Here is a 13,853-nt window from a genome sequence, read left to right as displayed (position 1 = left end):
AAGAGCCCTGTTGCGTCAGACTAGTGGTCCATCTAGTCCAGCTTCCTGTTTCACACAGTGGCCACCCAGTTCCTCTGGATGTCCAACAAAAGGGCATAAAGGCTGAGGCCTTCACAAGAACATAAGAAGAGCCCTGTTGGGTCAGACTAGTGGTCCATCTAGTCCAGCATCCTGTTTCAAACAATGGCCACCCAGTTCTTCTGGAAGTCCAACAACAGGGCATAAAGGCTGAGGCCTTCACAAGAACATAAGAAGAGCCCTGTTGGGTCAGACTAGTGGTCCATCTAGTCCAGCATCCTGTTTCACACAATGGCCACCCAGTTCTTCTGGAAGTCCAACAACAGGGCGTAAAGGCTGAGGCCTTCACAAGAACATAAGAAGAGCCCTGTTGGGTCAGACTAGTGGTCCATCTAGTCCAGCTTCCTGTTTCACACAGTGGCCGCCCAGTTCCTCTGGAAGTCCAACAACAGGGCATAAAGGCTGAGGCCTTCACAAGAACATAAGAAGAGCCCTGTTGCGTCAGACTAGTGGTCCATCTAGTCCAGCATCCTGTTTCACACAGTGGCCGCCCAGTTCCTCTGGAAGTCCAACAACAGGGCATATATGCAGTTGGGGGGGCCGAATCAGGCCCCCGGTAGGGCTCCTATCAGGCCCCTGAGGCTGTCATCAGGCTGTCATCTGCTTCCTTCTCCCTCTCTCTTGCTTCCTTCTGCGTCCCAGCTTGCTTTGCAAGGCTTGCTCAATCACACAGGAGCTACAAAACCAAACCTATTTTCTCCATTGGCTGAGGCTCCTCCTTGGGAAGGAAGGTGGGGAGGGAGAGCTTGCTTTGCCAGGCTCTCTCAATCGCACGGCAGAGCTACTGAGCCAAGCCTTTCATCTTTTTATTGGCTGAGGCTCTTCCCCCGTCCTGGTCCCCTGTGGAAGGAAGGAAAGAGCCAGAGCTTCCTTTGCCCAGGTCCCTGGATCCCGTGGGAGAAATACAAAGAAAGCTTCTTTAAAACCAATGAGTGTTAATGTTTTAAGCATGTTTTAAGTTTTTAAAAATATATATATATATTTGTGTTTGTGTTCTTTATAAAATCTATATCTCTGCTACCTAATCTTAAATAGGTACAAACATGGCCTGGCCTCTATTTTCTCCACTGGCTGAGGCTCCTCCTTGGGAAGGAAGGTGGGGAGGGAGAGCTTGCTTTGCCAGGCTCTCTCAATTGTACAGCCAAGCCTCTCTTCCTTCTATTGGCTGAGGCTCCCTCCCCCCAGTCCCCTAAGGAAGGAAGGAAGGAAGGAGCCAGCGCTTCCTTTGCCCAGTTCCCTGGATCCCGTGGGAGAAATGCAAAGAAAGCATGTTTAAAACCAATGAGTGCTTTTTAGCACGTTTTAAGTTTTTTAAAATAATATATTTGTGTCTGTGTTCTTTATAAAAGTTATATCGCTGCTACCTAATCTTAAATAGGTACACACATAGCCCATCCCAGCATGGCTCGGCCCAACAATGTCTCATTTGTGTCAGATCCGGCCCTCGTGACAAATGTGTTCGACACCCCTGCACTAAGAGAGAGCAGTTTGGCGTAGTGGAGAGCCAATTTGGTGTAGTTGGTTAAGTGTGCGGACTCTTATCTGGGAGAACCGGGTTTGATTCCCCCACTGCTCTGCTTGCACCTGCTGGAATGGCCTTGGGTTAGCCATAGCTCTCTTATCTGGGAGAACCGGGCTTGATTCCCCACTCCTCCGCTTGCAGTTGCTGGAATGGCCTTGGGTTAGCCCTAGCTCTCATAGGAATTGTCCTTGAAAGGGTCAGTTTGGTGTAGTGGTTAGGTGGGCGGCCTCTTCTGTGGGAGAACCGGGTTTCATTCCCCACTCCTCTGCTTGCAGCTGCTGGAATTGCCTTGGGTCAGCCAGAGCTCTCTTATCTGGGAGAACCGGGTTTGATTCCCCCACTCCTCCGCTTGCACCTGCTGGAATGGCCTTGGGTTAGCCATAGGTATCGCAAGAGTTGTCCTTGAAAGGGCAGCTGCTGGGAGAGTCCTCTCCAGCCCCACTCACCTCACAAGGTGTCTGTTGTGGGGGAGGAAGGTAAAGGAGATTGTGAGCTGCTCTGAGGCTCTTCGGAGTGGAGGGTGGGATATAAATCCAATATCTTCATCTACGTCACAGGGTGTCTGTTGTGGGGGAGGAAGGGAAAGGAGATTGTGGGCCGCTCTGAGACTCTTCGGAGTGGAGGGCGGGATATAAATCCAGTATCTTCATCTACCTCACAGGGTGTCTTTTGTGGGGGGGAGGAAGGTAAAGGAGATTTTGAGACGCTCTGAGACTCTTTGGAGTGGAGGGCGGGATATAAATCCAGTATCTTCATCTACCTCACAGGGTGTCTTTTGTGGGGGGGAGGAAGGGAAAGGAGATTGTGAGCCGCTCTGAGACTCTTCAGAGTGGAGGGCGGGATATAAATCCAATATCATCTTCTTCTTCTTAAGGAGTCTTGATCAGGCTTTGCAACTTCTGAATGGCTCTGAGGCGTTGGTGTGTTTATTCAAGTAAGCCGGGAAGAAAAGTTTGCCACGGAGATAATGCTTGCTTTGGGAGGTAGATGGGGAATTTTTCATTACCATGGCTGGAAAAATCTGTGGGCAAGGTGGAAGCACTCACTTCTCATGTTCTGCCTCCCAAATCCCTAAGAACTTTTTAATTTGAGTCAATTTTGTGACACACCTCCCCCCATAAGATATCCGTAAAAGACGACAGTTGCCGCTCTCGGTCAGCTTGTCTGAAATCTCTTCTCTCAGGTTTTAAGGGACAGATAACGGAATGCTCTTTTGCGTTCGTCTTCCTAAGAAACGCGGAAGCGCTGAACAGTTAACGAGTCCTCATTACCTAATCCCCAATTTAAACATTTGTCTTTTCAAATAGGGCAGATCAGAGCTGTGAAGCTTGGAATGAGGGGGGCGCTGTATGTTCCTCGCGGAAAGCTTGCTTCTCGTTTCCCCGATATTGACCCTCTCGCTGTGCTTTCTCTCCGGCAGGGAACACCATCAGCAACCTGATTTTCATTCTACCTCCCATCTATGGTGCAATTCAGAGTTATAAAGATGGCCTTGAGAAACGCTATACAGCTGCTTATTTGTGCCTCACGGGTAAGTGCTTTCCTCGGGCGGGTGGGGAGTTCAGATGGCCTGATGGCTGTCGAATGGTGTCGAATGGTGGACCATTCGGCTTTACTTTCCCTATCCTCTGTATCTTGATGCTTCAGAAAGACCTGGTAGCTGAACGCGCCTCTCCAAGTTTGGTGTCATGATTAAGAGTAATGAACTCTAATCTGGAGAACCGGGTTTGATTCCCCACTCCTCCACTGGCAGCTGCTGGAATGGCCTAGGGTCAGCCATGGCTCTCTTATCTGGGAGAACCGGCTTTGATTCCCCACTCCTCCACTGGCAGCTGCTGGAATGGCCTTGGGTCAGCCAGAGGTCTCTTATCTGGGAGAACCGGGTTTGATTCCCCACTCCTCCACTTGCAGCTGCTGGAATTGCCTTGGATCAGCCATAGCTCTCTTATCTGGGAGAACCGGGTTTGATTCCCCACTCCTCCACTGGCAGCTGCTGGAATGGCCTAGGGTCAGCCATGGCTCTCTTATCTGGGAGAACCGGCTTTGATTCCCCACTCTTCCACTTGCAGCTGCTGGAATGGGCTTGGGTCAGCCAGAGCTCTCTTCTCTGGGAGAACCGGGTTTGATTCCCCACTCCTCCACTTGCAGCTGCTGGAATGGCCTTGGGTCAGCCATTGCTCTCTTATCTGGGAGAACCGGGTTTGATTCCCCACTCCTCCACTTGCAGCTGCTGGAATGGCCTTGGGTCAGCCAGAGCTCTCGTATCTGGGAGAACCGGGTTTGATTTCCCACTCCTCCACTTGCACCTGCTGGAATGGCCTTGGGTTAGCCCATAGCTATGGCAGGGGTTGTCCTTGAAAGGGTGGCTGCTGTGAGAGCCCTCTCAGCCCCACCCACCTCACAGGGTGTCTGTTGTGGGGGGAGAAGATAAGGGAGATTGTAAGCCGCTCGGAGTCTCTGATTCAGAGAGAAGGGTGGGGTATAAATCTGCAGTTCTTTTTAAAAAATATGTATGGTATCAGATTATTCTAATTTCTGCGCACTGAGGACAAGCAAGTCATTCCCATTCATTGAAACTTAGTCCTACACTCCCTTCTATACACTTCCCCCCTCTTCAATTCTTTTTATAAGAATGAGTTTTTTATTTGTATTTAATACTGTGGAGAGGAAATATAAATAAATGTTACTTCTGGATTTTTAAAAATTGGTTTGTGGAGGTTTTTTTGTCTGTTCCACATAAACTACTAAACAGTTCAGGAGATGGTTGCTCCATTTGTTGCAATCGCAAATAAATATTATTTAAAAAGTAAATTCCGTTTGTAATAATTGTTTGGATACACTATATTTTTAATATGCTAGTTGCAATAATTTTCATGCCAAGTGAAATTGTCCATAGTCATATTTTATGTTCCTAAAGTAACAGAATGACTTTCAATCTGGAGTTTAAACAATTTTATTGATAACATATGGTAACAATGTCTAATTATATCATTACTATCCCTAACCCATATGATATTTTCCAATCCCCCCTCCCTCCGTTACTGGACTCCCGCCGAAGTTATATACTTCAGTTATAAAGGTACCCTTAACCAATCAAAGTTCAATATCTCTCTTTTCTCATACTCATTGTTAAAAAATTGTCCAATGTCCTTTTACATTCCACTCTTTCTCTATATATTCTCTAAATTTCTTCCACTCCTTTTTGAATACTTCCAAATCATAGTCTCTTAAAGTTCTTGTTAATTTGTCCATCTCACTCCACGATAAAACTTTCACGATCCAATCCCATTTCTCTGGTATTTTTTCTTGCTTCCACAACTGCGCATGCAATGTCCTAGCAGCTGAGAGCAAGTACCAAATTAGAGTTCTATCTTCTTTTGGAAATTTTTCCATTTGTAATCCCTAACCCATATGATATTTTCCAATCCCCCCTCCCTCCGTTACTGGACTCCCGCCGAAGTTATATACTTGAGTTCAGTTATAAAGGTACCCTTAACCAATCAAAGTTCAATATCTCTCTTTTGTCATACTCATTGTTAAAAAATTTTCCAATGTCCTTTTACATTCCACTCTTTCTCTATATATTCTCTAAATTTCTTCCACTCCTTTTTGAATACTTCCAAATCATAGTCTCTTAAAGTTCTTGTTAATTTGTCCATCTCACTCCACGATAAAACTTTCACGATCCAATCCCATTTCTCTGGTATTTTTTCTTGCTTCCACAACTGCGCATGCAATGTCCTAGCAGCTGAGAGCAAGTACCAAATTAGAGTTCTATCTTCTTTTGGAAATTTTTCCATTTGTAATCCCAACAGAAAAGTCTCTGCAATGACTTTCAATCTGGAAAAGAAAAAAAAGTGCTAATGTAGCATTTTTTTTTTCAATTTTTCCGAAAATTTCCGTTCCCCCCCCCCAATGGAAAAAAACAGTTTTTTTTCCCGAGCTTCGGAATTTCTAGGAATTTTACATCTCTACCCACACCTCCTCTGAATGCAGCCAGCTGGGTGACCTTGAGTCTGTCACAAGTTCTCTCAGAGCTGTTCTCTCAAGAGCAGTTCTCTCAGAGCTCTCTCAGCCTCACTTTCCTCACGGGGCGTCTGTTGTGGAGAGAGAAAGGAAAGGAGATTGGAAGCTGCTCTGAGACTCCAAGTTAGGGGTGGGGTACAAATTCCATCTCTTCTTTTTTTTCCTAGGAAAAGAAATTGATCGATCCCTTAGGAGAGGCCACCCACAGTATGAGCCGTTCTCATGAGAAAGTCATCTGTTACGGCAGGGGTGGCCAACGGTAGCTCTCCAGACGTTGTTTTGCCTACAACTCCCATCAGCCCCAGTCAGCATGGCCAATGGCTGGGGCTGATGGGAGTTGTAGGCAATAAACATCTGGAGAGCTCCCGTTACGGCATTAAAACATAAAATCCAATGGTGGGATGTAGACAATGGAGCTTTTACGGTTGTTCCTGTGCCTAGCAAAGCCTCTTCCATTAACGTTTTCTTTCTTGCTTTCCAGCCGTGGGTTTGGGATCGTGGTGCTTTCACATGACCCTGAAGTACGAAATGCAGGTCAGTTTTCCTTCAGCATTCATACATTTTTTGGGGGGGGGGTGGACTTTGGGTTTACCATTCCTGGTTTTGTTTTGTTTTGTTAATATCATCAGGTAAAGACAGATGAGAAAATGCTTGGAGAGTTATATGGGAAACAGTAGTTGCAGCAGCAGTAGAAGAAGACGACTGCAGATTTATACCCCGCCCTTCTCTCTGAATCAGAGACTCAGAGCGGCTTACAATCTCCTATATCTTCTCCCCCCGCAACAGACATCCTGTGAAGTGGGTGGGGCTGAAAGATCTCTTATAGCAGCTGCCCTTTCAAGGACAACTTTTACAAGAGCTATGGCTGTCCAGCAGCTGCAAGTGGAGGAGTGCGGAATCAAACCTGGTTCTCCCAGATAAGAGAGCTCTGGCTGACCCAAGGCCATTCCAGCAGCTGCAAGTGGAGGAGTGGGGACTCCAACCCGGTTCTCCCAGATAAGAGAGCTCTGGCTGACCCAAGGCCATTCCAGCAGCTGTAAGTGGAGGAGTGGGGAATCAAACCCGGATCTTCTTCGTGGTCTCTGTGCATCACACTGATGGGAGTAGGCGCCAGCGCCGATCTCGATCAGTAAACTTCAAAAGCTGCGGATTTCCGCGCCGACGTCCCAGTGCGCATGCCCCCCCCCCCGCGCATGCTCACTGGGACAGGAGCGGACATCCCGCCAGTTCTCTTCTGACCGCCGCGCTGATCAGTCGATCTTCTTGCTACGGTCGGTGAACTTATCTTTGGATAAAAAATTTTCTTCTGTTTTTCCTAGTTAGATAGTTGTAGTTTCTTAGTTTAGTTGTAGTTAGTTAGTAGTAGCTGCGGGAGAGTGGGGTACTTTTCCCGCCCTTCGGGGCCCCCTCTCCCTATTTTTCGTTTTCCCGCCGTTTGCTTTCCCTCGCATGGAAAGACGGTGGGGGTTTTTTCGCCGCTGCTCCTCGTGTGGGAGTAAAATCGCCCCTCCGGACGGGCACGAACTGTGTTTGCTGTGCCTAGGCGAGAGACACCGTCCGGACTCCTGTCCTCATTGCGCCAAGTTTTCGCGCCAAACGAGGAAGAACGGCAGCCCGACTTGCAGCGGCCCTGATGGAGCAGGCCCTTTCTCCACGTCGCCAGCAGGAGCAGGCGGAGCAGCCCTCCGGTCATTCCGACCAGTCGGCACCGAAGTCGGTCGATACCGACCAGACCCCTTCCGACGCCGATCGCCCTACAAAAAAGTCGGGCTCGGCGGTAACTCCGGAATCCTCGACGCCAGCAAAACGGCGCAAGGAGGAAAAAGGGGCATCGACTGCGAAGGGGAAGAAGGACAAGAAGCAGAGACACAAATCGGCGCCACTCTCTGCACCGGTGTCTCCCGTGGACCCCACGGCTCCGATCGTCCCTCCTCTCAAGCTCTTCGCGTCCCCGATACGTCATTCGGGCACCCCCTTGGAGTCGAGGTCGACGCAGTTGGTCATCTCGGATTCTGATTCGGACATTGAACCGGGCCAGCGGATCGGTACCGACCGCAGCCCTCTTGGCCGAAGCACCCCTCGGCAGCGAAGCCCGCAGGTCAAACCGAGTGATCGGCCTCGAGACCGTTCGGCCAGCAGGTCACGATCTCCTCTCGGCAAGGATGACGGCCGATCGCCTCGCGGAGCACCGCCCCACGTCCCGTGGGACCAGAGACAATGGCAGTACTTGTATGGGGCCTATCCGGTACAGCCACATTTTCAATGGCTGCCGCCGCGACAACCCGAATGGGACCAAGCTTCCGAAACATCGGTCCCGAACGTCGTTTCGTACAGTGAAGGCGGCCCCGTCGGCGTCGAAATCCCCAGAACTACGCACGAAGGAGCACGACGTCACCCCACCGGTGAAGCCACGGTCGACCCCGACAGCCCCAGCATCTCCGAAACCGAGGCAGTTGTCGGACCTCTCGGACTCCCCGGACGATTCCCCCAGGTCACTGGGAGGCTCGTCTCCTGACGGAGGACCGTCGTCGCCGGATGAATCATCGCCACCGGGAAAGACTTCAGATGAGCAACCAATCTCGCCGTCGGAAGACCTCAAGTCCTACGGCGACTTAGTCAAGAGAATGGCTCAAACCCTCTCGCTCCCGACGGTCCAGCCACAACCAGTCGTTACCGATACGGTGTTCGACATTGTGCAACAGGACACTTCCACTGCTGTGGCATTACCTCTGACCAAAGTTATGTTGCAGACTGCCAAGTCCTCATGGGACAAGCCAGCGTCCACGCCTGTGTCCTCCCGCAGGCTGGACCATATGTATAGGATTCAGGAGGCATCAGCAGAGTTCCTGTATGTGCACCCGAGACCGAACTCTGTGGTAGTGTCTTCTTCGTCGAAGGCGAAGAAGACTCACTCCACGCCCCCCGATAGGGAGGGTAGGAAGCTGGATGCAATAGGAAGGAGACTGTATACCTCAGGCTCCTTGGGAGTCAAAATAGCAAACTATGCGGCCTGTATGGGCAGATATCAATATGCCCTATGGGACCAAGTCTCCACCATTCTTGGCTCTATCCCGGAGCAGGCTAAGACCTCATTGCGGAAGCTGCAAAAGGAGGGCATGGCCCTCGCAAAACAACAGCTGAACTCAGCAAAACACTCGGGGGACACGTGTTCCAAGACATTGACCACGGCCATCTCCCTCCGCAGACATTCTTGGCTCCGTTCCACGGCACTGCAACACGACACGCAGGCCTACGTGGAGGACTTACCGTTTGATGGTTCGGGATTGTTTAGCTCAAACACAGACTCGGTTCTACAGGAGCTAGACAAAAGTATAAAGACGTCCCGGAACCTGGGGGTCACAAGTCCCCGCACCCCAGCTAAGAGGCAGTGGCCAAAGACGTGGCACAAGAAGCCATACTCAAAGTCGCCAGAGCGGCAATGGCGCCCCAAGCAACCAGTTTTTCCGCGGCCCCAGTACCAGCAGAAGTCCAAGTACTCGCCACCCTCTACTCAGGCTCCCAGGCAGAAGGGCTCCAAACAAAAGCAGGGCCTTTGACTGCCTCCCACTCTCGAATGGCCCTGTGGACTTGCACAATATTCGGTTGGCACGTTTCTTCCCGGCCTGGACCCGCATCACGTCAGATCGATGGGTGCTGTCAATTATCCGGCAGGGCTACGGGATAGAGTTTTCCGGCCCCCCACCCACCCCGACCTTCGTTTACACCCCTCCTTCGCAGACCCTCCGGGAAGAGGTATCCTCCCTCCTCGACAAGGCCGCGATCGAAAGGGTCCCCACGCACCAGCTCCGGCGTGGCTTCTACTCCCGATACTTTGCAGTCCCGAAGCGGGATGGGGGTCTTCGGCCAATTATGGACCTACGAGCCTTGAACGTGTTCGTGAGATACGACAAGTTCAGGATGACGACCCTCCAGTATATCCTCCCGTTGCTGGGACAAGGGGACTGGATGGCCACGCTCGACCTAAAGGATGCATATTTCCACATATCAATTCATCCCTTCCACAGACAGTTTCTCCGCTTCACGGTGGGAGAAGAGCACTTCCAATACAGGGCTCTTCCCTTTGGACTATGCACGGCCCCGCGAGTGTTCACCAAGGCTATGGTGGTGATTGCCGCCCACCTGAGACAGCAGGGGATAACACTCTTCCCGTACATCGACGACTGGCTCCTGGTGGCGGAGTCCAGGGAGTCGTTGTTGCGACACATAGAACTCACCCTTGCCTTGGTGGAGGAGCTGGGACTTCAGATAAATCTGAAGAAGTCTCATCTCCAGCCTGCACAGCGCGTACAGTTCATAGGGGCGATACTGGATACGCGGGAGTGCAAGGCATTTCTGCCTTCAGACCGCGCGGACGCCATTGTACGGGAGGTAGAGGCGTTCCGGCGGAATCCGGTAGTCTCAGCACAGAAAGTCCAGAGACTTTTAGGGCTTATGGCAGCCACCACGGCGGTGCTTCCTTTTGCGAGGCTGAGGATGCGGACTCTGCAGCTCTGGTTCTTGCGGAGTTTCAAATGCAACCTGGAACCGTACTCCCGCCTCCTGACGGTGCCGCCGGACATTCTGGAGTCCCTGCAGTGGTGGGGTCAGAAACAGTGCTTGGTGGAGGGGGCCCCCTTCCACAAGCCAGTACCAGTGTTGACAATCACGACGGACGCCTCCCTGTGGGGCTGGGGTGCCCACATGGGGGGAATATGCGTGGGGGACAGGTGGCCGAGTCGCTACAGTCAGCAGCACATCAACCTGCTGGAGCTCCTAGCCATCTTCAATGCCGTCTTCTCCTTCCAGAACCTTCTGAAGGGAAAAGCAGTAGCGGTGATGACCGACAACACCACGGCGGTGGCGTACGTCAACAGGCAGGGGGGGACAGTATCCCGAAACCTCTGCCACCTGGCCGTCTCACTGTGGGAGCTGTGCAGATCGTTGGGGGTTTCCCTGCAAGCAGCCCACCTGCCAGGGGTGAAGAATGTGCAGGCAGATTTCCTCAGTCGCGGAGGAGCCCTGTCTCACGAGTGGGAACTGAACTCAGAGTTTCTGGATCCGGTCTTCCTCGGCTGGGGAACACCGGAGCTGGATGTGTTTGCTACAAGGTACAATGCGAAGTGCACCCTGTTCTGTTGCAGGGGGGGAGTGGACCCCCTGGCTCTTGGGGACGGTCTCCTGATCCCCTGGACTCATCATACGGTGTACCTGTTTCCACCCATCCCGCTGCTGACCAAGGTCGTGCAGAAGCTCCTGCGGGAGCGCCCGCGGGGGATTCTGGTGACGCCATGGTGGCCGCGGCAGCACTGGTTCCCCCTGGTCCTGCGACTGGCCAAGGGGAGGTATCACCGCTTCCCCCAGGCCCCGGACCTTCTCCTCTCCTATCAGGGCAGGATCCTCCATCACGATGTGCCGCATCTCAGGCTGACGGCATGGCGCCTTTGATCTCCGACAGGGCACAGTTCATCATGCTGAACTCGAGGAAGTCGTCCACGAGGAAGTCATATGCTACTAAGTGGGCAAAGTTCGCGGAGTTCGCGGCCAGTCGCTCTGTATCCCCCGCTAGCGCGGGGCTGCCCGTGATTCTTGACTTCCTGATTGCACTGCTGGACAAGGGCCTCGCCCAATCGTCCGTGCGGGTCTACCTGGCGGCTATTTCGGCACAACATGAGCGTATAGAGGGCAGGTCGGTCTTCACGCACCCGGACGCAAAGCGGTTCCTCAAGGGCGTGGCGAGACTGTACCCGGCAATCAGGAGCCCTGCCCCAGCCTGGGACTTGCCCATGGTCCTGAGGGCCCTAACGGGGAAACCCTTTGAGCCTATGGCCTCCTGCTCTCCTCACTTGTTGGCCTGGAAAACGGCTTTCTTGGTGGCCGTCACTTCGGCGAGAAGGGTGGGGGAGCTGGCGGCGCTGCACTGTGACGCCCCTTACCTGAACTTCTCAGCGGATGGGGTGATGCTCCGCCCCGATATTAAGTTTCTACCAAAGGTGGTATCGTCGTTCCACCTGAATTCAGAGATTTTTCTGCCGGTGTATTTCCCGTCGCCGACTAACGACACAGAACGGCGCCTTCACACCCTGGATGTTAAGCGGGCGCTGTCTTTCTATCTCCACCGCACAAGTCAGTCGCGGAAAGACCCTAGACTGTTCGTGTCGTACGCTGGACCCTCCACGGGTCTGCGGATCTCCTCGCAACGTTTGTCCAAATGGATCACGGGAACAATCCGCTTGTGCTACCTGATCCACAAGAGGCCACTGCCCGGCCCTCTGCGGGCTCATTCCACGCGAGCGATGGCAACCTCGGCTGCCTTCATGAAGGGAGTGCCACTGCAGGACATCTGTAAGGCTGCCACTTGGGCATCAGCTCACACCTTCGTGTCCCACTACGCGTTGGACCTGGGGCGGAGACGAGCTTCCTCCGTGGGCCATGCTGTTTTGCAGTCCGTTTCCTCATGATGGACCGTCGCACCCGCCTCCAGGTAGGCTTGAGCTTGCTAGTCTCCCATCAGTGTGATGTGCAGAGACCACGAAGAAGATAAACAGGTTTCCTACCTGTAACTGATGATCTTCGAGTGGTCATCTGTGCAGTCACACTACCCGCCCGACCTTCCCCGCTGCTGACGGTCCCTCCTGAGGGGCTGACGTGGCGGTCAGAAGGAACTGGCGGGATGTTCGCTCCTGTCCCAGTGAGCATGCGCGGGGGGGGCGGGCATGCGCACTGGGACGTCGGCGCGGAAATCCGCAGCTTTTGAAGTTTACCGATCGAGATCGGCGCTGGCGCCTACTCCCATCAGTGTGACTGCACAGATGACCACTCGAAGATCATCAGTTACAGGTAGGAAACCTGTTTTTCTGCCAGATAAGAGAGCTATGGCTGACCCTAGGCCATTCCAGCAGCTGCAAGTGGAGGAGTGTGGAATCAAACCTGGTTCTCCCAGATAAGAGAGCAATGGCTGACCCAAGGCCATTCCAGCAGGTGCCAGTGGAGGAGTGGGGAATCAAACCCGGTTCTCCCAGATAAGAGAGCTCTGGGTGACCCAAGGCCATTCCAGCAGCTGCAAGTGGAGGAGTGGGGAATCCAACCCGGTTCTCCCAGAGAAGAGAGCTATGGCTGACCCTAGGCCATTCCAGCAGCTGCAAGTGGAGGAGTGTGGAATCAAACCTGGTTCTCCCAGATAAGAGAGCAATGGCTGACCCAAGGCCATTCCAGCAGGTGCCAGTGGAGGAGTGGGGAATCAAACCTGGTTCTCCCAGATAAGAGAGCAATGGTTGACCCAAGGCCATTCCAGCAGGTGCCAGTGGAGGAGTGGGGAATCAAACCCACTTCTCTCAAATAAGAGTCCGCACACTTAACCACTACACCAAACTGGTTAACAGTTAAGCAGTTAAAATACAACAATAAAATTAATACACTGGCAAATGTTCAAGATGTATTTAACAAGAAATTTCTAGGATCTTGGGATATGAATTCAAGAAAGCTGCAGAGACTTTTCTGTTGGGATTACAAATGGAAAAATTTCCAAAAGAAGATAGAACTATAATTTGGTACTTGCTTTCAGCTGCTAGGACACTATATGCGCAGTTATGGAAGCAAGAAAAAATACCAGAAAAATGGGATTGGATTGTAAAAGTTATGACATGGAGTGGGATGGACAAATTAACAAGAACTTTAAAAGACTATGATTTAGAAGATTTTAAAAAGGAGTGGAAAAAATTTAGAAGTTATGTAGAAGGCGAGTGGAAAGTAAAAGGATACTGGACAGTTTTTGATAATGATTAAACTTTAGAAAAAAGAAGAATATTAATTTTAGTTCTTAGGAATGAAGGGTACCTTTTAATGTTAGTATTTTGAGTAAATAACACTGGCGGGGGTCAAGTAACGGGGGGAGGGGTGATTAGAAAGAAGCATATAGGATAGATGAAAAGAAGTTATTAATGGAAATTATTACCATATTTTATCAATAAAATTGTTTAAAACGAAGATGTATTTAATAGGAAATGCATTCTGGGTTCAGGACGGGTGTTAAATATAAAACTTGTACCTGGAAGTCATGGCTGACTTCTTCTACTGGACCTTGAACGCTCAGAGAGGAGGGGTTTTTTTTAATTGCCTGCCTCTGCATTCTGGCCCTGGTAGTCCTTGGATGTCTGTCTGTCTGTTTATTAGATTTATACTGTTGTGCCACAGTAGAAGAAGAAGAATTGCAGATTTATACCCCGCCTTT

General features: G+C 51.3%; 1 protein-coding gene across 1 annotated transcript in view; it reads left to right on the top strand.

Annotated features, from left to right (window-relative positions):
• Positions 1-13,853, top strand: part of ACER3 (alkaline ceramidase 3) — an 83,169-nt gene that overhangs the window by 47,326 nt on the left and 21,990 nt on the right. The window contains exons 2-3 of the mRNA XM_060235209.1: positions 3,021-3,131; positions 6,108-6,160. Of these exons, the coding sequence (XP_060091192.1) occupies positions 3,021-3,131; positions 6,108-6,160 (164 nt within the window). The remainder of the gene's footprint in view (positions 1-3,020; positions 3,132-6,107; positions 6,161-13,853) is intronic.

Source organism: Heteronotia binoei, chromosome 3, assembly GCF_032191835.1.
Source record: "Heteronotia binoei isolate CCM8104 ecotype False Entrance Well chromosome 3, APGP_CSIRO_Hbin_v1, whole genome shotgun sequence".
Classification (NCBI taxonomy): Eukaryota; Metazoa; Chordata; class Lepidosauria; order Squamata; family Gekkonidae; genus Heteronotia; species Heteronotia binoei.
The sequence above is the reverse complement of the archived record's forward strand: the minus strand, read 5'-3'. Positions and strand labels throughout refer to the sequence as shown.